This window comes from Notamacropus eugenii, chromosome 2 (genome assembly GCF_028372415.1).
Source record: "Notamacropus eugenii isolate mMacEug1 chromosome 2, mMacEug1.pri_v2, whole genome shotgun sequence".
NCBI classification, from domain to species: domain Eukaryota; kingdom Metazoa; phylum Chordata; class Mammalia; order Diprotodontia; family Macropodidae; genus Notamacropus; species Notamacropus eugenii.
In genome coordinates, this window is record NC_092873.1 from 305,678,066 (window position 1) to 305,702,048 (window position 23,983).

Here is a 23,983-nt window from a genome sequence, read left to right on the forward strand (position 1 = left end):
TCCTCTCATGAGAAAACATCTGGACCAAAGCCAAAGACTCCATATACAGTCAAGTTCCTAATACTCTGGTACTGTGTACATGATATGAAGATGAAGTTAAGCTACAAGGGGTCTGGCATTTTTGTAACTTAATATCCACTGTCAGTGAATATTGCATGGTGATGGTCACGTAGTTGAGTTCTTAGTAAGTGTTTTAAAAACTGAATTGAGAGCACAAGAAAGTATTTTCAGAAAAGCATCTGAGCTTTCAAATACTCCTTTTGGTGGTCAGTATTCTCATTTCCTATTCACATCAAAGCATATGAAAAAAGGGGAAACAGAAGCTAAATTTGGCTTTAGCATTCAATTAAGTATTTGTTACATATAAGAAAGGAATCTTGTAATCTAATAAAGGGGATATAAGACATAAGTAAATCTATGACGAGCATGAGAGATCAGAATGGAATGAGAAAGGGATCTCAGTTACCTCCATGGAAGAAGTAGAACCTAAGAATCCAAATGATCCCCTTCTGAAACAGGGAAGGTAGAATACATAAGATATTAACTGATCCCATTGTTTTCAGTAAGATCCTTGCTATTGGTCTTTAGTCCTACCTGGAAAGAATGCATTCCAAACCTGAGGAGCTTAAAGAAATTTGAGCAAGGGAATGTAGATGTGGCAAAGGAGGTTTTAAGTAATTATAAATGACAGCCATAAAATCAATAATCCAGAGACAGGGTATCACTAAATCTTGCTCAGATCAAAGACACCATTTGTGAAGTATCAACATTTGCTGAAATGAATGGGTTTATATAACAAATCCATCTGTACCAAAGACTAAATTTAAATAATCTCAGTAACTACAAAATCAAAAGCTAGGCTAATTAAAGTTTTGTTGCACTCTTGGTAGGAAATGTATCATTATACACATACACACATATATGAATATTTGTTTATTGCTAAATTGAAAGCTAAATTTATGATTTAAATATATACATATTCTGTCATGAGCACCACTGGATAAAAAGTTTAAAGGATAAAAGGAATGGAGATAAATTGCTATTACTAGATGCTTGCTTGATTTTATTACTTAAAATGGAATGGGAAAGCAATACATGGAAGAGAGAGAATGCCAGAATCTTTGACCATTCTACAAAGATACAAGAATGCAGGGTAGGCATACAGTTCAACTCAAAGCAGTTAATTCTGTTCAAGGACAATCATACCATCCTTTGAAAATGCAACATTTGAGATCTGGGAACCCAATTCTGGCAATGATAAATGTTACAGTACTTGAAAAGGAAGTGCAGGCACAAAAGAATGCACACTATAGCTAAAACAAGTCAGAGCTGAGAGTTCAAAGTATTCAAAATCGGAAACTTTGCCTCTTCCCCCCACAATTAAATATTATGCATTACTCCACTCAACTCTGCTCCTTGGCATACTGGAAGTGTGGAAAAATAAAATTAAAGAAAAAAAAGTACTAACCTTCAAGTCAGATGGAAATTGACTCTGACACTAGCTGGGTGACCCTGGACAAATCACTTACCTCTTTGGAGTCTGTTTCCTTATCAGTAGAAAGGGAATAGAAAGGCATTGTGGTCTAGTATGTAAGGGAAGCCTTCAGAATCAGAATAGAATTCTAAATACTAATGTGACCCTGGACAAGTCAATTAACCTCTCAATGTCCTAGGCAACTTTCTTAAGACTTTAAATTGCAAATCATCCTTAGTAGAAGGTGTTTCCTTACCAGGAACTCCTTAACACAGGTGAAATCTCAGATCCAAACAGAAAAAATGCAAGGATATTTGTTTACTCACAGAGTTGATGTGAAGAAAATGTTTTTAAACCTTAAATTGATATGTAAAAGTGTTTGTTTCCATTGTAAACAAGTTGATAATAAGGAATATATATTTTTGCACCAAATTTCCTTTTAAAAGTCAATGAAATAAAGCCAAATAACTGCTTCTACAGGGAGCTTTCACAAACGAAGAATTAATGTTCTTCATGACAATTTAAATCCACCAGAGGCTAAAGAATCCAGTCTTTTTCACATGTAAAAACTGACTGAATAGAAAAATCTCAAACTCTTCACTTAAGAAAGGGACAGAGACTAAAAACAGGGACTAAAAATTTTGAAAACAAAGTCAGTTTTCAGCCAATTCCAAAATAATGCTATCTGCTCTAGGAGGGGACAGAGAGAGAGGGATCAAATAAATGAGTTTAGTAATAAAGGCATATACTAGGTAACAAGTGATAATTCTATTAAAAGAGCAATTAAAGAAAAAAAAAACCTAAGAAAGGCAAAGTGACAACTATACTCTTTCACCCCAGGGGTCTGATTTTTTCAGACAGCTCAGGAATGATAAAGATGTGAAGCAATGCAGATGGCTTTAAAGTTGTAAGCCTGGGTTCAAATTTTGGTTTCTTACCTGTGTGGATCTTGAACAAATCACTTAACCTCTCTGGGGATCAGTTTTCTCATCTGTAGAATTAGGGGTTTAGACCAGATAAACTCTATGGTCCCTTCTAGCTCTAAATCTATGATTCTAACACTGGAATCCCGATAAGACTAAAAAATAGCCTCTCCAACTTATTCCAGCCCGGCTAAATCCTAAATTACAATGACAGAAGAGTCTTTTTAGTGGATGCTTTTTGCAGTTAAGGAGGCTATACAAATACTTCATATAGCTACGGCTTACTGACTACTTTTGCACTAACACTCTGACCAGATTCAGGTCCGTCTATCCTTACCTACTCCCCCACCCCCTCCTCTTATCCCTTCCTACCCCCCTCTTTTCTTCTCCTCCTCTTCCTCCTTCCCCTCACCCCCTGCCCACTTCCATCTCCTCAGCCCTTCATCCCCGGGCCTCCTCGCCAATCCCTCCGGCCCTCCCACACTTAGGCCCCACGGCTCGTCTTCTCGGCCCCTTCCCCATTTCTCCGGGCCTCACCCCATCCTGGCTCCCTCCCCCACGTCCTCACTCCCCCCTTTCCCCTGTCCTTCCTTTGGCCTCCTCGCCCCCGCCCAAGCCTCCTGCTTTTATCTTCTCCTCAAAGGAGGCGTTGAATAAATGTTTCCTGACCCGACTCCTCAACCCCCTCCTCACCAGGCCCGGGTCCTCCATCTTCCCCCAACCCCCCTCTCCATCCCTCCGCCCCAGACTGTTGGTCTCTTTCCAGCCGCCTCGCTCTTCCTAACTCCATTCCATCTTCTTACACGCCCTCGGACCCAGCTCTAAACTCCCTCTTCCGACCCCCGCCCCAACTTATACCGCTCCTCTGAGAATAGCCGTCGTCCCCTCGGCTCCCCAGTCGCCGTCTCCTCACACCCTGACCAGGGGAGCTGCGGGACTCGGTTCAGCCAATCAGCGGCTTCCCACGTGACCCACCCCAGCCAATCCTCCGCCATCGTGTTCTCCGGCGGCTCTGCTTCCATCGCTCCCCCAGTCCCCACCTCCCCCACTTTTCTTCCCAAGCCAATCACCCCGCGAGCTTCCGGAGAACGACGTACCTGCCTCGTGCGGGTGCCCAATAACGGGAATGAGTTTCAAAGTCGGTCTTCCGCAACTGCCAATAGGAGCCGAAAGCTAGGAAGGGACAGCCCTTTCATCCACTGGGCCGGCACCTGCCTGAGAATTAAACGGCCAATCGGAGGCTTCAAGGAGCTCGAGCCGTAGAGTTTGACCAATCACGGAACGAGACCTCTGCGGCTTCGGTTTTGGCAAAAAAACCCGGCGTCCCGTTACCCTGGAAGGCCGCTCGCAGGAGTGTGGCGGAAGGGGGAGGGACGAGTCCCGCGCCGCGTCGCGATTGGGGGGGTGTCCTCTGCACGTGGACCGCGTCGTGTCTTGTCACCCAGCCAGGAAGCAATTGCGATGGGTCGCGACAGAGACACGTGGTAGTCAGAGCCCTTTTGGTAGCGGCAGGGTCTCCACGCCGTGACCACAGGCTCGGAGCCTCGGGACGCTCAGGCCGTGTCGGAGCACGTGGAGAGGCGGGGTCTCCCCTCCTCGGCCGAGGAAGACACCAGGCGAGTGGAATGGAACGGCAGGAAGGATGGCGATCAGACCTCGGAAAGAATCCCAACCTTTCCTGAGAGGCGGGAGGCTTGTACGGGAAGTGAGGGGGCGGGGCGGAGAGAAGGTGTGCTTTCCTGCATCCCTGCGGGGAGCATCTCAGCGCAGAAACACCTGTCGTGATAGCTGAAGCTTACCTAGCGACTTGAGGTCTGCAAAGCACTCTCCGGCTCCAACCCTGCAATTATTATCTTCTCGCCGCTTTTACAGATGAGGAAACTGAGACTCAGACACCTCCAGGTAGTGCCTAAAACAGGATTTCAACCCACATCTCCCTGACCAGCTCCAGCTCAGCGAGATCAGAAAACTGTAAGCGATCGAGGGAGCCTGGTAAAGTTGACGGGGAGAGATTGGATTTGCCCTGGATCACCAGATTTCTTTTGCTCCTCGTCGGTAACCTGGACCTTTTTGAAGGGTTGAGCCCTATCACCACCTCCCGGGAAAAGGTGGTCCTGCCCCGGCCCTTGCCACTTGCCGGTCGTCACCCTCTCTTCCCTGTTTCCTTGCCCCAGGGACACTTTTTGAGCGCTGGTAGCCACAGCTGGAAACAAGCGAAGCGTTGGTCTTAACCTAAGATTTGCTCAACCTTCAAGAAGTCAACTCAGTCTTTACTCCTTAGTCCGACAGTCAGGTCAATGCCACGCTATCGTCTATACTGGGCATTTTCTCTGGCTGCCCCCTAAGCCTGGGACACTCTCCTTCCTTATCTCTATTCTCTGACTTCCTTGACTTTTTTCTTCAGGTCTCCACTAAAATCCCACTTTCTTTAGGAAACCTTTTCCAGTCCCACATAATGCTAGTGCTTTCCCCTCTGAGATTATTTCTAATTTATCCTCTGCGTATCTTGTTTGTATACAGGTGTTTTTTTGTTGCCTTCACTATTAGATTTGAGAACGGGCTATTTTTGCTTTTCTTTGTATCTCCAGTACTTAGTACGATGTCGGGCATTAACAGGGGCTTAATAAATGCTTATTGACTTGACTTTTTGGACATCTAGAACTGGATTACAATAGGACATCAAGAGACAACTTGATGGTAGAGTAGACAGAGATGGATTTATTGTCAAAAAAGAACTGAGTTTAAATCCCTCCTCATTTTCTAGCTGTGTGACCCTGAATAAGTCACTTAACCTCACTCATTCTATTTCCTCATTTGCAAAATGGAGTTGGTAATAGAGGTCATTGTGAAGATCAAATAAGATAGCATATGTAAAGGGATTGGCAAACCTGAAAGCACTATATAAATGCTAACCATCATTATTTTTCTTGCAAACTCAGCATGTTCAAAACAGAACTCATAATCATTCCTCCCTCCAAACTCTCTCCTCCTTTGAATGTTCCTATTATTGTCAAAGGCACTGCCATCTTTCTAGTCATCTAGACTCAAAACCTCAGTTTTTTCTCTGCTTCTCCCTTTTACTCACTCCATACACCAATCTGTTCCTTAATCTCCTCATTTCTATCTTTATGACATCTTTCATATACATCTCCTTCTCTCCATTTATACAGCCCCCTTTTCCAGGCCCTGGTCCCCTCTCTGGTACTATTATAATAACCTTATAATTGTCTCTGTGCGTCTGTCCTTTCCCACTGCCAATCCATCCTCCACTCATTTGCCAAAGGGATTTTCCTCAAGCATAGGTTTGATGATATTTCCCTCTATCCCCCATCCAATAAAATCCGATGGCTCACTAGTTCCTCCACAATCAAACCTAAATGTCTCTGTTTGGTATTTAAATCTCTTGTGCTTTCCTGCCTTTTCATTCTTCTTAGACTTTAGTCCCCTCTATACACTCTGTGATCTAGCTATCTACCCTCTCCTATTTACTGTTCCTCACAAACAACACTCCATCCCTCATCTCCATGTCTTTGAGCTGACCTAGTACTCCCATGCCTGGAATGCTCTCCCTCCTCATCTCTCTCCATTAGGTTCCTTAAAGAAGAAACTCAAAATCCATCTTCTCCAAGAGGTCTTTCCTAATCCCACTAGCTATTAGTGTCTTCCCTGCTGAGAGGACCTTTCATCTGTTTTATATATATTTTATATGTACCTAGTCATATGTGCTGTCTCATCCATTAGAATGTGAACTTCTTCAAGACAAAGACTACTTTAGCCTTTCTTTATATTTCTAATGGTTAACACAGTGCCTGGCACAGAGTTAGTATTAAATAAATCCTTATTGACTGAGTGACTGCTAGCTCCAACCCATGAAGATCTGAGTCAATCCACATAGATAGAACAAGGGAGAGAGAGATAAGTTACAAAACACTCTGTTCTAGAGTCATGATATGTTGCGTTTTTTTTAAACCTAAATTTACTTTTTCAGTGAACAAAAATTTATTTTTTCGCTCTCCTACCTCCTCCTCATTGGAAAAAAGAAAAGAAAGAAAAAGAAAACTCATGTAACAAATATGCAGAGTCAAGCAAAACAAATTCCTTCATTAGCCATGTCCCATTCTCTGTGGGGTGATGAGCTTTGGAAGTCTTTACAATTGCAGTTTAAGATATCTGAGTTTTTCTGCCTCTCCCTCCCCACTTTTGTCACTTTGGCGCTCAACAGAAAATGAAGGGGAAAATCCCTGGTACCTGTGACTTTCAGAAGGTGACTTCAGGCAAGTGCTACACAAGTTAGATTGTGGTAAGTGTTGACTGGGTGGGATGACCAATTATTTACTATTACTGAATGTGGTGGGGTGTAAAGAATACTGCTTTTGGAGTTAGGAGACCTTCGTATAAAACCAAGTTTTGCTGCTTTCCACCTGTCTGATCTTAGCAGTTACTATGCCACTTCGGGTCTCAACTGTCTCATCTGTAAAATGGGGGTGGGGTGTTGGACTCAGTGACACCTTAAGTCTTTGCTAGCTCTTGGTTTCTATGATCCTCTGTGGGAGAAGGAGTTACTGGTTGGTCTGGGGTAGGGCTTCTGAGGTACCTTTAACTAAGATTCTGTGACTGTAATAGCATATCTTAGAGGAGCTGTCCAGAACATGGCACCATCTTTGACTCATGCATAGATGGCCTGATAAGAATGCAGTGAGCAGAGCAAGTAGGAATACACTCTGGAGTCCACCTGAACTTTTTTTGAAGCATCTGATACCAACTTTACTGTTGCTGGGGATGTAGGCAAGTGAGAGAGTCATTTGGGAAATGGAGAAAACTAGGTGGAGTAAGGGGAAGAACAACTTAACGTTGGCCATCTCCAACTCAAACACTATGATGTGGGGAATAAACTAAATGATTCTGACTTGGCCTGAACCTATCACATAGGACTCATCCCCTTGGTATCTCCTCTCCATACCCCCTCATACCACCACCACCGACACCTAATATCTTATAAAATTCCTTTCCTCCCTCCCATCCCCCCCCACCAGTGGAAGATCTTATGTAGTGAGGACAAAGAGAGGTAGGGGTTCTCTCTTGGGTAAGAGACTCAACTATGTGTGCCTCATTTATAACTCTATCCTCTGATTCTAGGCTTTGGAAGCAAATAGGGACAGAGAGAGGCATTAGGGACTATAGGAGACATCAGGGCCTAGAAACCCTTGAGGAGTAGGGAACTAGGAACAGATATTTCTCTGCTCCTTAGAATTTCCCTCATATTCCCATTCTAGCCTACCATCTCCTGGGATAAGATCATGCTTTCTAATTTCGTAGCCCTGATGCAAGGGCACTTTGAGGTTTGGGGTTCCAGCCATAGGAACAGTCATAGTCCAGCTACAATTGATTTAGATAAGCATGACACTGTAGATACAGGTATGTAGAAAGAAAACATGGTATTGGAAGAGAATAACCCATGACCATCTTAGATCTCATTAAGAGAGACACAGTGTCCAGAGCTGGGGAAGTGATAGTTCTGCTGTCATGTCTGTGACTGGACTCTGGTCAGATCACATCTGGAATGTCATGTTTAGTTCTAAGTGCTAAATTTTAGGAAGATCATTGATAAATGGAGAGTATCCAGAGGAAATTAATCTGGGATGGTGAAGGGCTTCAAGACCATGCCCAGTCAGGATCAATTGAAGGAACAGGAAATGTTTCTCCTGGAAAAGAGAAGACTTAGAGGGACTCTGATACTAGTCCTCAGGTATTTCAAGGACAGTCATGTGGAAAGAGGAATTCAACTTTTTTTTTCTTCACTTCAGAGTGAGGATCCAGGAACCATAGATGAGTGGACATTGTAAAGAGAAAACATTTGACTTGATATAAGGAAAACAATTCCCAATAATCAGAGCAAAGGTGGTAGGCTGCCTTGGGAGGTAGGGGTTCTCCCTCACTTGAATTCTTCAAGTGGAAGCTTGTTCAGGTTGGACTAGAAGACCTTTATTGTCCCTTCCAATGCTGAGAATTAGTGATTTTATGACTTAAAGAAAAAGAAGAGGACCATGAAAGCAGGACTTCTCATAAGTCCAGGAATATTGAGGTCAGACCTAAAAGTAGTTTTCAGTGTTAGGCTAGTCCAATCTTAGAACATTTAGACTGTTGAAATTCTCATTGTTGATTGTTGCTTTTATCCCTTTGGAACTAGATAGAAGGAGGAGCCCTTTGGAAGCTGGGATGCATGAGACTGCCTATTGGACATTTGAAACTGGATATCCTAGACAAAACCTTAGCAAACATAATTTATTCTCTCTCCCCCTCAAACTCCCTCCTCTTCCCCACTCCTCTCTGTAGAGGATCCCCCATACTACCAATGCTTAGGTTTGTAACCTTGGCTTTATCTCTGACTCATCATTCTCCCTCACCACACATACCTAATCCATTGCCAAATATTTCATAGCTGATCTTTTCTTTCCACTCAACCAACCATCACCTTAGTTTGGGTCTTTTTTATTTCTTGCCTGTATTATTGCAATGGCCTTCTAACTGGTTGGTCTCTCTCAGATTTCTCCCCTCCACAGTGACTTTTTGAGACCATAGATCTGACCATATCACTCTTCCACTCCAGCGGTTCCTCTGTTAAGCTTTTAAGCATTGTCATAGTGTCATGCCAGCCCTGTCATACACTAATTCCTCTCCTCTCCTCTGCATTCCAGCCAAAGTGGCTTGTTCTCTGCCCTTAGATTATACAGTTTCTCTCATCATTGTGCCTTGCACTGGACCATCCCACACTTGCAGTGCATTTCCTCATCTTTGCCTCAGAAATCCTTCCTTCCAGACATAACTCAAGCACCACTTTCTACCTCAAGTCTTGTGTCATAGATACCTTTCAGCAGTCTGGTGAAACCTACAAACTTCCCAGAATCATATTTTTAATGCATAAAATACATAAGATTACAAAGAAAACCAATTATATTGAAATATAATTATCAAAACCTTATTTCAAAAACAAGTTCACAGACTTAAGATTAAGGTAACAGGTTGCAGGGCTGGTGTCCTTGAGGCCACATATGACTCTCTAGGTCCTCAAGTGCAGCGCTTTGACTGAATCCAAACTTCACAGAACAAATTCCCTTAATAAAAGGATTTGTTATGTAAAAACTTGGACTCTGTCAAAAGGCCACACCCAAGGACCTAGAAGGCCACATGTGGCCTCAAAGTTGAAGGTTCCCCACCCCTGAGCTAAGGACGTCCATCCTACATGAAGCTTTTCCTTACTTCCTTTCCCCTGCTGCTAGTGTTTTTTTTCCCCTAACTAGCTTGTATTTAATTACATTGTATTTATTTTCTTTACATTTAGTCTATATATAATTAGAGTATAAGTTCATTGGGAGTGGGGATTTTTCATTCTTTGCACAGTACCTGGCGTATAGTCAGGACTCAATAAATACTTATTGCTTAATTCTTTGATTGATTCATTTCTGACGTGTCCAGATTGTGATGGGCACCACCTGGTGGAAGGGATGAATCTTTGCTTTGTAGATAGTAAATTCCATGTGACATTAAAAAAAAAATCCTCCTTGTCTGTACTTCCTTCTCTCCTCATGCATTTTAAAACATGCTTCAATGCCTCTCTTTTTTTTTTATGTCACTAATGATACCCTTTCCCCTCCCAATTCCCCTCCCCCCGCTCCAACCTGTTGGCAAATAAAAATGAGAGAGGAGAGAAGAGAGAGGAGAGAGAGACAGAGAGACAGAGACAGAGAGAAAAAGAGACAGAGACAGAGAGGACAGAGAGAGAGAGAGAGAGAGAGAGAGAGAGAGAGAGAGAGAGAGAGAGAGAGAGAGAGAGAGAACATCACCCTTGGAACAAATAAGCCATACAATGACCATGTCCAAAGAAAATATGTCTATTTTATGTCTTGAATCCTACCCCTCTGTGAGGAGGTGCTTCATCATAGGTCCTAGAGAGAGATGGTTGGTTATTGCCTTGATTAGAGTTCTTAAGTCTATTAAAATTATTTTTCTTTACATTGTTATTGTCCTCATATAAATTGTTCTCCTGGTTTTGCATACTTCACTCTGAATCAGCTCATATTACCCAGGATTCTTTGAAATTGTCCCTTTTATCATTTCATACAGTATAGTAATCTTCCATTACATTCATGTATCACAGTTCTTTGTATTCTAGTTCTTTTTTTTTAACTCTTGATTTAAGATTAGAAAGTTTGTTTTGCTTTTAACTGTTCCCTCTCTGATAATATCTTCCCTCTTGATACCCCCTTTGGTTCCTTGCTAGCTTGTTGTATTTTTTTACACCAAACTGTGAGCACTCCTTTTTTCTGTTTCAGGTAAGAATGAAGTTCATCTGCTGCCTGTTCCCCTACTCCTTCCATATTTGTATGTTCTTCTCATATTCCTTAATTATGAGAACTAGCAATCCCCACTCCTTCCCCCTTTCTGCACCAGTGTATTCCTTTTATCCTTTCTTGTTTTCATCCTCTTAAAATCCTCATATCAGAACCCAAGCAATCATCCTCTACACAGATCCACTGTTTTTCTCCTTTTACTCCCTCAATACTTCTTGAAGATGCTTAAGTTCTGAAGGGACATTTTTTTTTCTTTTCCCTTTATTCCCATCATCATATAGTTCTTTCCAATTGCTCAAATAAATATACCTTCTTAGGTTTCTCTTGTGTTTTCATTTCATAGTACTATGCAGCTCTGGTCTTTTCATTAGAAATACTCTATTCCATGACTCCATTTTTTTCTTCCTATAGGATTATACTAAGCTTTGGAGAGTTAATTATTCTTGATTGTAAACCGAGGTCTTTTGGAGTATTGTATTTCAAGATCTCTTCTAATTGTAGTAGAATCTACCTGATTGACATGGGCCTGTTGTTCCTTCACACTTCAACTGGTTGGGTTGGTTTTGTATGCTTGGATGCTTGCAGTATTTTTTCTTTTGATTTTGGTGATGCCATTCCTGGGATTTGCTTTGGGGGAGCTTTCCTTTCAGAAATCAGATTGATATGTTCTGTTGCCACTGTGCACTTTGATTCTAATAGATATGGGCAATTTTCTCTGAATCTAATAAATATGGGCACTTTTTATTTATGATTTCTTGCAGTGTAGTATCCAGGTTTTTTAAATTATAGTTTTCATATAGTCTATTTATCTCTACCTAAACTGTTTCTAATATCATTTGTTCTGATATCAGATGTCTTATATTTTCTTCTAATTTTTTCAGTCTTTTGATTTTGTTTCTGTACTTCTTCCTGTCTTTCAGATTCACTGATTTCTATTTGGGGTGTTTTATTTTGAGAACAATGTTATTTGGGTAAGGTTTACTATTTTCTTTTTTAAGCTATTTATTCTAATTCTCTTCTCCAGAGCTTTTGTTTCAGTTTTTATCTCTTGCTTCATTTTTTTCTAGATATTCATATAGTCATTGTGGAAGATTCCTTTTCCTCCCTTTAAAAAGGAATTGCTTTTGTGGTTGTAATCCTTCTTCTGGGGGAATCTCTAGATCTCTAATCATTTTTGTATGGTTCAGTTTTTGTTTTGCTTACTTATCTCTCCTTAGTTCCTGAAATGAGGCTTTGCATTGAAGAGAGGAGGGAACAAGCATTTATGAAAGTCAGGGTTTGCCCCCAGTTAAGCTTTGGGTTGAAGTGGTTGGTTCTACATGGTCTCACTCTATGTCACTTAGGTTCCTGTGATGACCTCTGCCTCTTGGAGTTAGGCTCTGTGGGGTTCAGAGTACTGGATCTTCAGGACTCTCTGTGGTCTCTCAGGACAAAGACTAGGGACTCTGGTCCCTAGCAGCTTGGTTACTACTGTTCCCTGGGATTTCCAGAGTTCTTACCCTTTCTTTTCTGGGGACTTGGGGGCAGAGTGGAAATATGCACAGGAGGAAGGAAAGTATTTTTTTTTTTTTTTGGTCAGGGCCTATGTAGCCTAGGCTTTTACCCTTATTGGTAAATACTTGCCTCTTTGATAGAGCAAGAAGGGACTTTACAGGTCATCTAGTCACATTTACAGTTGAGGAAAGTGAGAATCAAGGAGGTTAAGTTACTTGCCCATGGTCACAATCAACAAGCATTTATTAAGTATTTAGTATGTACCAGGCACCGTGCTAGGTGCTGAGGATGCAAAGAAAAAGCACAATCAGTCTCTCCCCACAAGGAGCTGACATTTTAATGGGGGAGACAACTTCTCTGTAAATAGGAACATATGTAATACATACAGAATAAATGAAAGAGAAGGAGCAAGCAACTGAAAAGACTTTCTGCAGAAGGTGGGATTTGCACTGAATCCTGAACGAAGTCAGGTGTTCTAAGAGTCAGAGTAAGGAGCACGAGTATTGCAGGCGTGGGAGACAGCCAGTGCCAAGGCATAGAGAAGAAATGTGAGGAAAAGTAGGCAGGCTAGTGTGGCTAGACTGTGGAGTGTGTGAGGGGTTATAATGTGCAAGAAGGCTGGAACGTTAGAAAGAGTCGAGCTGGGAAGGGCTTTAAATGCTAAAGAAGAATTTGTTTGATCCTAGAGGTAACAGGAAGCTACTGGGTTTTATTAAAAAGAGGAGTGACATGGCCAACCTATGCTTTAGGAAGGTCATGTTGGTAGCTGGGTGGGAGTGGGGAAAGTTGAGGCAGAGAGGTCACCCAGAAGGTCCTTTGAGTGGTCCAGGTGAGAGAGATAAGGGCCTCCTCCAAGGTGGTGATTGTGTGAATGGAGAGAAGGTGTCATATGTGAGAGATTTTTGTGGAGGTAGAAATGACAAGATTGGGAAACCAAATGAATATACAAGGTGAGTGAGTAGAAGATGTCTTGTGGATTACAAACCTGAGTGATCTAAAGGCTTTATGTGGCAGAGCTGAATCTGGACCCAGTGTGGTTTTAGTATGTCATTCTGTCTCCCCATTCATAGCTTTCTTTTCTGCTCTCAAATTAATCTAGGAGGAAGAGCTGCTTTAAATCCTCTGCCTCCTTTGAACTTTGGTGTTGGGGGCACAAAGAAAAAACAAAACCAGTCTCTGCCCTGCCTTCAGGTTCTTCCCAGGAATAAGAGACATCAAAGAAAAGGGCATCCACATCAACAGGGGTGCATGTCAGACCTTGGGAGGGTCTTTCCAAGCTCAGGATGTAGTGATTCTGGAATGGTTGAAGAGAAGGTGAACATCATTGTTCTTAGAGATATCTGAGATACCCATCAAGAGGCAGCCGCAATGATCCAGATGAGAGAAGAGGAGGGTCTGAGCCAAGGTAACTGGTAGCTATGTGAAAGGAGGAAGGCTTAGATAAAGAAGACCTTGTGGAGGAAGAAATGACAAGACTTGACAACTGGTTGGATATGTGGGATGAGGCAGAGTGCAAGTGGAAGATGATCCTGAGATGACAAAGCTGGGACCTTGGGGCCTTGATTGAGATCACAAAGCTTGGGTGAAGGAAAGGTTTAGGAAGAAAGATGAGTCCAATTTGGGACATATTGAATTTGAGATGTGTCTAGAACATCCAATTTGAAATATCCAATTGGTGATCGGTGATGTGGGACTGGAAGTCACGGCAGAGATGGGACTGTGTGTGAGTCACCTGTATAGCAATGATAGTTAAACTCTTGGAAGCTGATGTGTGATCTTTGGTGAGTTTCAACCTTTCCTCCCCTTTAAAATAAAGAAGCTAGACTAAATGACCAAGTTGGAAAACTTATGTTCAAATCTCTCCTGTGATGCTTTGCTACCTGTATGGCCTTGAGCAAATAAATTCATCTCCCTGCGCCCCAGTTTCCTCATCTGAAAACTAAGGGGATTGAACTAGATGGTCATCCATCCCTAGGTTTATGAACACTTGACATATTGATACCATTTTGGGAAATTCCTGCCCTCCCCTTCTGTCTCCAAAGATCAGATGTAGTTAGTCTGATTAACTGCTTTTGTGATCCTGGCATACAAATCCCTGAGATTTCTGTTTTTCTTCTTAGGTCTGCTCAGTTTTTCTTTCAGTGACCCCTGAACAAGGAGAAAGAGGCAATTACAATTGGAAACAGTTTGTGGAGCAGTAGAGAATGGAGGAAGAGAAGGGGAAGGGGACCAGGGGAAACATTCACTTGGATATGGAAGGATATGGAGGCTATTGAAGGTAAGAATCATAAATGGTTCTGGCCTCCAACAAAGCTGAGGAGAGTGGGTCTTGTGAAGGCCTATTCTTATGGTTCAGCCCTGGTGAGTTTGGGAGGAGAGAAGCCATTTAGAGGGGCACCAAGGAGCTAGCACTGAAGAGGTAGTAACAGTTATCTTGCTGTCCCAGCTGTGGGTAGGATGAGGGGAGACTAGGATTTCAATACTTCCTTATTCTTTGGAGATGCTTCATTTGGGTGGGTTCCCAACATACTCCTTTATAACACAGATAGGCACAACATACATGCATATGTTTTTGTATGTATTCTCTTCCCTATGTATACAAATTCTTTTTTCCATATGCATCCTTATTCGTAGTATACACAGACTATGTGACAGCCCAGATGAGACAATGTGGAAAGAACACTGCATTTGAAGTTAGTGAATTGGGTTCAAAGTTTGGCTCCTTTGTGATGTTGGTCAAATTACTTTTGGGATTCAGTTTCTTCATTTTCACAATTAAAGCACTGGATGACCTAATTTATGCCTTCTAGGCCCTAGAATTAATTCCTGTACTTCATACAACCCCAAACAAGCTTGCCTACGTCATGAAGCCTGCCATTGTAGGCACTCCAGGAGTGCTTCTCCTCTCTCCTCCTCTCCTTGTGTACTTGCAATCCTGTAACCTCCACTTGCTTTGGAAGCTTGCAGCTTTCAGGAAGTCCTGCTCCCTTTCTTCTGCTCCTAAGAACTCCTCCTGAGTTGAAGCACTTAACACCTCCCCCCCACCCCCCAAAGCAGGATCCTACCTGGAAAGCACTCCAAGGACCCAGACAACCTCTTCCCCAGGCTGAACATAATTCTGGTGGAGCCAGTGACTTTACTTGGGGACATTGCATCCATGCCTCAAATGACATTTCATACAATGGAAGGTGCTGGTGACATTTCTTCTCCTCGGGTTTGTCCAGCCTCCCTAGCTTGTGCTCCCAACCTCAATGATGCCATCTCTGCCACCTCTAGGAACTGCCTGAAATCACGCTCCCGGGAGCAGGTGGTGTTTCTGCCCTTCTCTGCATTGCAGCTAGAGTGAACGGGAGTCCCAGGCTTCCAGAAAGAGGAGAGATGAGGGGCTTGGGAAGTCTGGGAGAACTGAGGCAGCCTACCTCAGTCCTTGTAAATGGGAAAGGAGGAAGAGTATATCACAGCATTCTGAAGTGGGAAGAGGGTCACTGGGTGGTAGCCAATTCTCTGATGTCTTCCACTATTGCTCCACAGACACACTGACACTTCATTCCCAAACTGCTGGATTCCCAGCCTCCTTATCAGCATACTGAACAGAAACACCTTCTGGGCTGTTTCTTCTGGGATCCCCTATTCCAGGTTCAGCACTGATTTCAGCACAGTTCACTCCTGAACTTCTGACTTTGTAATCATCTGGGGGGAGGGGGTCCTTGATTGTGCCCCCCAGTTAAAGGCTTCAGCAAGAATTTGGACTCATAATGGGTGTGTGTAAGGAGCTTGTGGGAGCAAGAGGAGGCTTCTATAGGTGGAAAAGGGTAGGAACTGCTGACAGTGGGTGCTAGAGAAAGAACTCACTCTGTATTTCAGTCTTGCTCCCTATCTCTTTTTTTATCTCCCTCTCCCTCTCCTTATGTTATTTTCTTTTCAGCCGTCAACTCTCCTTCCATTCTCTTCCTCTTTCTGCCTATCTCTGACAATCTCTTTCAGTATCTCACTCTGTCTCCTCTCTTTCTCCTCTCTCTTTTTTCCTATCTTATCTATCCATCAGTCATTTATCTATCCATTCACTTATCATCTATCTGTGGGTCTCCATATTTCCCTTCTGTAGGGGTATTTCTGCAGAACAAACTGTTTCTCTCTCCAGCTTCCCCATCTGGGCTCTCTGATGGATGGGTAGCTTCCCAGTTACAGCTTCCACTTCTGTGTTGAAGTCAAAATGACAGAAAACTGCTTCAGTAAGTCTGCTATTGTGGGAGTTAGCCATCCCTCTTGGCCTCCCTTCCATATCCCTCCCTGCTCCTCTATGTTACTGTCCCTTTCCCTTTTGCCCTCAGACTTTTGGTCTCTGTCTCCTGTATCCCCTTCCAATAACTGGTGGGTGGGGGTTTAGAGTTTAATCATTTTCTGAATTAGTCTATCTTCCCTCCTTCCCCACAGGATTTGTATGACAAGGAAAGAAGATGAAAGGAGCCAAAAGAAGGCCAAGGAGGAGCGTGATGGAAAGGTGTTTTCTAGAAAAAGGACTTTTCAAAAGAAGAAGACCCTTTTTTCTCTAGTCCCTTAGAGAATAGTTTCTGTAAGAGGCAGAAAGGGTCTTAGGGACTTAGGTTAGTTTCCATGGAAGACTTCCTGGCCTGTTCAGGGATAGGAGGAAGCAGGGTAACTTCTTTCCTGGAGAACTTTCAATAGAGAAGTGATTCTCTTTTTCTCAGACTGGACATGTCAGTCACAGAGGGGTGGAGGAATTAGGATTCATGAATTCAGAGATGAGAGGGAAGGCAAAGGAGGAAGGTGGCAGTTTTGACAGACATGAGGGGAAGGTCAGAAGGGAATGGGTGGGTGGGAAGAAGACTCCAAATCACTCTTAGTTTTCACTGATTCCAGCCTTTTGGCTGTGGGTTTAATGGTCTCCCTTTGTCAGGCAGACATGGTGCCTGTGTACCCTTTTCCCCATTTCTTTCTTTCCTTCCATCACAGAGGCTAGCAATAGCTGTCGTCTTTCTAGCTCTGAGTCCTTGGGTGGGGTTGGGGCAAAAAGAGGGGTGTTTGCCTTTGTTGAGTCTGTACCTGGGGAGAAAGAGGCAGAGAAGCAAGTGGCTATGTCCCAGACCCATCTCTGGAATGTCAGTGGCTCTGGTGATTGTTTTTGACAATTAAATGAAATGAGGAGCAAAGATGTGATATTAGTGATTAAGCAGGCCATGGGTCTAAGACCTCTGGGTTCTATTGCCTGCTTGTCTACTGGTGGGAGGTGAGGGCTGATAGTTTTGCACCCCACTGTCAAGAGAGGATGACATCCCATAAAACTCCAGCACTTTAGAACCCTGCGGAGAAAGGGGAGAATCAGTAGAAGTTGGCTGTATATCCAGATTGGAAATGTCCATAGAAAGAGGCAGATGGTGGGCTCAGGAGATACTGTTAACTGATACAAGGAAGGCAGAGGCATGCTGGGAACACTTGGGTCCTGATTCTCTAGAACATTCTTTGGGGTAAGGCACTGGCCCAACTAGCCTTTTCTCCAACTAAAACCGGCTTGTCTGGGCTCTCAAGGGTGATGGAAAGGAAGATCAGAAGAGTTTGGCAGTGACTCGGTTGCCCCCAGCACCCCGCTCCCCTGAAGACCGAGGAGGCACAAAGTCAAAGGTTGTGTGATGTTTGACCCGTCCCTTGCTTTTGCTCCATAGGGCGATGAGGCCAAAGCACAGGGTTACAGAGGTAAGGAAGGGGAGGAAGCCAACAGCTAACACTACGACCAGGCCCCTGCTGTCTAGGAAGAAGGGTCCTGGGGTTCCCAGAGTAGTGGCATTGGTATCAGAAAGGGTCCCGTTGGGTGATACAATCCGGATCACCTCTAACCAGGTGCTCAGCGAGTCATTCCCGGCCACATTGCTGAGTACACAAACATAAGCTCCCCTATCTCGAAGCTGTACTGATCGGATCTCCAGGGTTCCATCCTCGAGGACTCTTACTCGTCCAGTTCTACCTAGCCAAGTCCCCTGAGGTCCACGCCATGAAATGGTAGGAACTGGGTCTCCATCCCCAGAGCAAGAGAAGACAGCCTGTTGCCCTTCCTCTGCGCTGACTCTCCGTGGCCCGGACCTCTGAATCAGGGCTGCCCGGCAAGTGAAGTGTCCTGGGGGCAGAATGTCTGAGAAGTCCCGTAGGTTCTTCCCCCTGACATGCTGTGGACTGGCACAGGCTGGGGGGGATTTGCCAAAGTCTAGGTGGTGGCGAAGCCGGAGTAGCCACAGCAGACGGCAGTCACAGATCAGGGGGTTGCCAGCCAGCCGAAGGGTGACCAAATTGCTTGGGGAGGGGAAGGCAGCTTCTTCCAGTGTCTGAAGGGCATTGTTGGCCACGTCCAGCAGGCAGAAGGCAGCCAAACCATGGAAAGCATGGGCAGCAATAGAGGCAAGGTGGGCCCCTGAGAGGTGGAGCTCCTGGAGCCGTACCAAAAAACTCAGTTTCCGGGCTGGGATGTTTGAGATGGGGTTCTGAGACAAGTCCAGGACCCTAAGGAAGCTCAGATGGCTCAGGGCTTGGAAGGGAACAGAACTTAGGTTGCAGTAAGTGATGGCTAGATGGCTGAGATTAAGCCCAGCCAGGCTCCCAGATTCCAGCGCCCTCAGAGCTGGCCATTGGTGGATCTCTAGCTCTCGTAACTGTCCCAATCCTTTCAGGGCCCCTGGAGGCAGCCGACCAATGTCCAACTCACGTAACCTCAGCCCTGACAGCCCTGGGAGTCGGGCCAGGGCAGGCCCAGGCACAGTGCTTAGGTTACATCGTTCTAGGGTAAGGGTACTTAGCTTTGCTAATCCTACAAAGGCTCCTGGTGCCACAAACACCAGATGGTTGTCCCCCACTTCCAACTGCTGAAGGCTGCTCAGCTCTCCAAAGGCACCATCCAGGAAGAGGACTATCTGGTTCAAGCTGAGATCCAGTAGGATTAGGGAGGGTAGGCCAGAGAAGACCCCAGGGGCCACAATTCGGAGCCTGTTACCCCGAAGCCTCAGAGTGAGGAGGTTTCGCAGACCCTGGAAGGCTCCAGGTTCTAGGGTGGAAAGCTGGTTGTGACTGAGATCCAACTCAAGGAGCGGGCCCAGGCGCGACAGCATTCCCCTTTGGAGGCCCCATAGGCGGTTCCTGCTCAAGTCCAGGAGCTCAGTGTCTGCTGGGATCCCTCCAGGTACAGCCTCCAGCTGCCGGCTGGCACAGATCACTACTTGGGGTTGGGACGTACAGTCACATACTGCTGGGCAGCCTCGGCCACTCCTTCCAGCCAGAAGGAGCAAAAAAAAGAAGGGTAGCCAAGAGGCTGAGGCCCAACGGGAAGTTGTGTCTATGTCCATTCCTTCTTTGCTTCTGGAATAAATGATGGTATGTCCTTTTTGGGAAGGCAGCAACTCCAGACCTCCCTTCATTCTAAATACAGGTGCTGGATTTCCTTGGGAATTTTTGAGAGGTGGGAGGAAGGAAAGACTGGTGTTTTCAGCTTGGGCATTGCCAATGTGGGGCACTGGACCGTGTAGAATCCAGGATTGTTTCTCAACACCCCCAGAGTCCTCCCTGGCATCGTCTCCCCACCCCTCTGCACCCTAACCTTTATCTAGAGTGGTTGTGGCTTGAGGTACCCACTGTCTCTCTTGGATCCATGGCTTCTGGTGGGTGCTTAGGGTTAGTGATAGCCAACTAAGTCTGAAGAATGTTGGGGAGAGTTCGAGGGGTGGTGTAGAAAAGTGGTTTTATAGTCTGTCCTCTTTATGCTGTGGGATCTATCAGTTTGAGTCCCTCTGGTCCTTTATCTCTTGTGACTGCCTTCCCCAGTTACCTCACCTCAATCTCTACTTACCTGGAGCCATGCCTGGTAGGCAGCATGGACGGGGCTCGAAGTTCCATCTACAGTTTCCCTGAGTCTCAGGGGGTGTGTCCATGGCCCAGAGCTCCCTGTCTTGTGAGGAGAGAGGCTCTTAGGTCCTGACTTTATCAGCCTAGGATGGAGAAAAATGCTTCATTGAGCTCCAGAGAGGTGCACCTGCTCTGTTTTGTAGAATTAGAGAGCTAAGGGTCAGAAGAGCTAGCTTCTTGTTCCAGCCCTACACTTTACTAGCTTTCTGACTTTGGAGCAAGTCACTTTACATCCCATCTAAATGTCCTTATATAATAATGCCTCCCTCCCTAACCTCACAAGCTACTTGTGAGAATGAAATAGAATTGTGACTGGAAGTGCTTCAGAAGTTACTTCACAGGTACTAAGCATTTTTATTATTAAGGGTGGGCAACACAGGGGGAGGGGCTGGGATCTAGGAGTTCTCCCCATTTCCCAAGGCGTTCACATTGCTCCTTGTGGCCTGGCTCAGGGTCCGGGTCTGTCTGTCTGTGCTAGGAAGATCTAATTTCCCCAGAGTAGTTGTATGGAAGACAGTCAATCTGCCCATTAATCATGGCACCTAGTGGATGGAGGAGGGAAGTATGAAGGACTGGGGTAAAGGGCTTTCCCCACCTGCCCCATCCCCAATGGATGGACTCTGGGGGATCATTTGGAAGCTAGGCATGCCCTATAGGAACCTTAGAGAGACATTCTCAACAGCATCTCTCCTTTTTCTTATAGGGGGAGGTCATGTTAATATGCATGAAAAAGAAGGAATGCTCAGATTATGGTCCAAGAATTTTGCTGCTCTCAGGCCCTTTAAATGGTGCTCTGATTCTGCCTTAGGGGAAATCCTGCTCTTTTCTGTTCTAGCTGAGAGAGGGAGGGAGGAGGGGGGGGGGAGAGAGAGAGAGAGAGAGAGAGAGAGAGAGAGAGAGAGAGAGAGAGAGAGAGAGAGAGAAGGACATACAGATACAAATGGAGGGAGAATGCCTAGTGAGAGACCTCAGGAGCTGGGTCACTCAGTTGGCACAGTGGCTATTGAGTCAGGCTTGAATTGGCACTATCCTCACCGCAGGCAGTCTGCAGAGCTGGCTCACAGCAGGGCCTCAGGGATTGGGTGGCCAGATATCACCCAGACCACTGCAACTATGAATGGGCATTAGGTAAGGGTCAGGGGTAACAAACAGGAGAAGTGAGGGTGGGGTGAAGGAAGAGATAAGAAATTATCCCTCCTCCCAACTTTCCACCTTTCATAGGAAACCTGGATAGTGGGCAAAAACTAGCCAAAGGAACAGAGCCCCAGGAGCCAGTCAAGGTGAGTTTCAAGTCAAGGGTTTCTCCAGTCCTGGCCCCTTATTTTGGTGCAGCAGCCCTAAGCGGCTACAAGCTCAATTCTGCTTTACCCTTTCTGTAGATTGGGAAATGGGAGCCTGAACAGTCACTGTCTTGCTTTTTCCTGCAGAAGGTAGCTGCTATACCAGGCACTAAAACCCAGGCGCAATGAGACGGTAAGACATTCCAGTGAAAGGGATGCAGGAAAACATTGCAAGCCAGAGGATCTTTGATTTCCTGAGCTAGCTAGACAGTAGCGAGATTCACCCGACTGCTGTAGGGAATGTTCCGGATCCCTGCTCCCAGCTTTGTTCATTGAGTTTTTCCCTAGACTGAGGGATCTGCCGAGTGAGCCTCTCCACTTCTGACTGCGCTTTCCATCCAACCACCGGGAAGTTCACCCTGAGGGGTAACATCCTTTTTGACGCTGCAGTTCCTGCCCATCCTTTCTTACACAGTACTCAGTAGAGCTGTTCCTCCTTATAAGCTAGGTCCCCTTTCCCTTCCCCCCTCTCATTTTCAGGTCGGGGAAGGGGGTGGGCAAGGAACAGAAAGACTGAAGGATCTAGAGGGAACCTCTTTCCTTGGTTTATTTATTCATAAGGTATCTAAGAGCAAACTTTTCTTATGATATCTCCATGGCTGCTGTACTGGCTTCCTGCCAGCTGGCAAAAGAGGAGGAAAAAGTGTTAGTCCTACTTCTTTTTCCTCCTTAAATTGCAATGATGAAATGGGGAAGGGGGAGTGAGAAATTATAGAGAGGTAGAGGCAATCAAAACATTTGGACAAAGGATTCTCTCTTCCTCATGTTTGAAGAGATCCCTCCTTCCCAACCTCTGCTGCAGTCTTGAGGACACATTTGGCACCAGCCCAAACTAACCTGTCCCCGCTAAAAGGACCCCATAACATTCAGATTCAGGTACATGGGTAGGGATGATAAGGCAACAGAGGTGGATTTCAGGTACAGAGTCACCCTTGCTTGGCTAAGGATTTTCCCCCTGCAAGGGGAAATGAGCCCCTTTTGGATTTCTTTTCCATAAGCATAGGGCACCAAGTGTCCTTTGGCTCCTCCTGACAAAGCCCTGTTATTCATAATCCATCCTATGTGCCAGCAATCAAAGAATGGAATGGAGTTTGGGGGCTAGGAAATCTATCAGACACCCTTGGTCTCTTTGAAAATGCCATGGAAAGGAGGACAACTGTCTAAAGATAAGAATGGGGGTTAGGGTTGAGACTGTTGGGGAAGCACTTACCAGGGAGATCCTGGGAGCTTCATCAAGTTGGGCACTGCATCCTGTCTGGGGTTGAGGAGTGCTCCCATCCAGTCTGTGCCTTTGGAACCCCTGGACCTCTCTAGCACACCTACTTTCCCTAAGGCTTGCCCCCTAATCTCTGCTGCTGCCACCAAGGTAGAGAGAAGAGCTGGAATGGGTTTGTCTCTTTTTTTTCCTCTTCTCTCTCTCTCTTTTTAAACCAAGTGAGAATGAGTCTGCAGCAAACCCGTTGGTGCAAAATAAATAAATAAAGTCTTAGGGGAGGGCTGCAGCAGGAGCCACTGACACAGGGCAGAGAGAACCAGGGAGCAAGAGAGCCTATAGGAGAGCACCAGGGCCAGGGGAGGATAGTTTTCTGATTCAACAGGATCTCTCTGGCAGTTAGGAATATCCTTGGAGGATTATAATAGATAAAGGCTAATACAACTGAAAGGGACTTTAAAGCTCATGTAATCTAATCTTATCTTGTGGATGAGGAAACGGGATCTCAACCTGGGCTTCTTACTAGGTTATAAACATTGAATATTAGAGCTGAATAGTCAGTCAGAAATCATCTATTTGGGTCCAGCCCTTGAACTTTACAGATGAAGAAACTGAAACCCTTTCATTTTGGGTACCTCTGTAAAATATTTCAATCCAGCAGCCAGGGGGAGATTAGACCATGAGACTATTGATTTAGAAGAGGGAGTTATTTTTTTAAAGGGCTGTTACAACCCCTTGATTTTAGAGACACGGAAGCTGAGGCCCAGATTTGCAGCAATTTTACACAATAAGTGCCTGAGGCAAGATTTGAACTGTCTTCCTTATTCTAAGACCTGTGCCCAAACCACTATGGCCCATCATGGTGAGTGTGGATTATGAAGCTGCTGGTTTTCTCTGACACAGGAATGAAATCAGTCAGGTCATTTGGGTAACCTTGTTTAACTTTGGCCAGTAGTAGCTCACAGGTTTTTGATTTTCTCACTGCCTGCTTTCCTGCTCTCTGTTCTCCCTCCCCCATTGACTTTAAAATCACCTTATAAAGAATGACACAAATCTAGAATTGAGTTTTCCCTTGTTACCTTTCCCCAGAGAGTAAAAGTAATGAGCCTTTCAGCATTCATCACCCCCTTCAACTGCCCTACACCACCAAAGGGTAGGACGATAGTCATTTGAAAGGTTGTAAAAAATCCAGGGGCAAGATAGAGTTCTTGGGGGGAGCCGTATTTGAGGGCTCCCTTCATGCCCTCTCCCCTCCTCACTCAGAGTCTGTGATCCTGGAACTGACATTT

General features: G+C 44.9%; 2 protein-coding genes and 1 long non-coding RNA gene across 12 annotated transcripts in view; 1 reads left to right on the top strand and 2 right to left on the bottom strand.

The window, feature by feature from the left end:
* The window catches only part of TDRKH (tudor and KH domain containing), a 22,004-nt gene extending 15,555 nt beyond the window's left edge, over nt 1–6,449 (bottom strand). For 2 of the 9 annotated variants that reach the window (XR_011974904.1, XM_072644846.1), the window contains exons 1-2: nt 3,256–3,357; nt 2,413–2,465 (exon numbers count right to left, since the gene is read on the bottom strand). The gene's annotated coding sequence lies outside the window, so the exon portion shown is untranslated. Of the gene's footprint in view, nt 1–2,412; nt 2,595–3,255; nt 3,445–3,494 lie in introns of those variants that run through there. The other 7 variants (XR_011974905.1, XM_072644843.1, XM_072644842.1 and 4 more) reach the window with 7 other exon arrangements.
* On the top strand, nt 6,448–17,871 carry LOC140527714 (uncharacterized). 2 transcript variants are annotated; one of them, XR_011974908.1, is made up of 5 exons: nt 6,448–14,020; nt 14,360–14,517; nt 16,381–16,471; nt 16,674–16,740; nt 17,787–17,871. It is a non-coding gene; the product is annotated as an uncharacterized lncRNA (long non-coding RNA). The 2 variants fall into 2 exon arrangements; XR_011974907.1 differs by lacking the exon at nt 17,787–17,871 and having other exon boundaries at nt 16,674–17,015.
* Nucleotides 17,105–23,501, bottom strand: LINGO4 (leucine rich repeat and Ig domain containing 4). The gene is made up of 2 exons (XM_072644839.1): nt 20,086–23,501; nt 17,105–19,598 (listed from the first exon to the last, which is right to left on the bottom strand). The coding sequence occupies exons 1-2, from the start codon at nt 20,130–20,132 to the stop codon at nt 17,804–17,806; spliced, it is 1,842 nt and encodes a 613-aa protein (XP_072500940.1). The 5' UTR covers nt 20,133–23,501; the 3' UTR covers nt 17,105–17,803.
* Nucleotides 23,502–23,983: the final 482 nt, after the last annotated feature.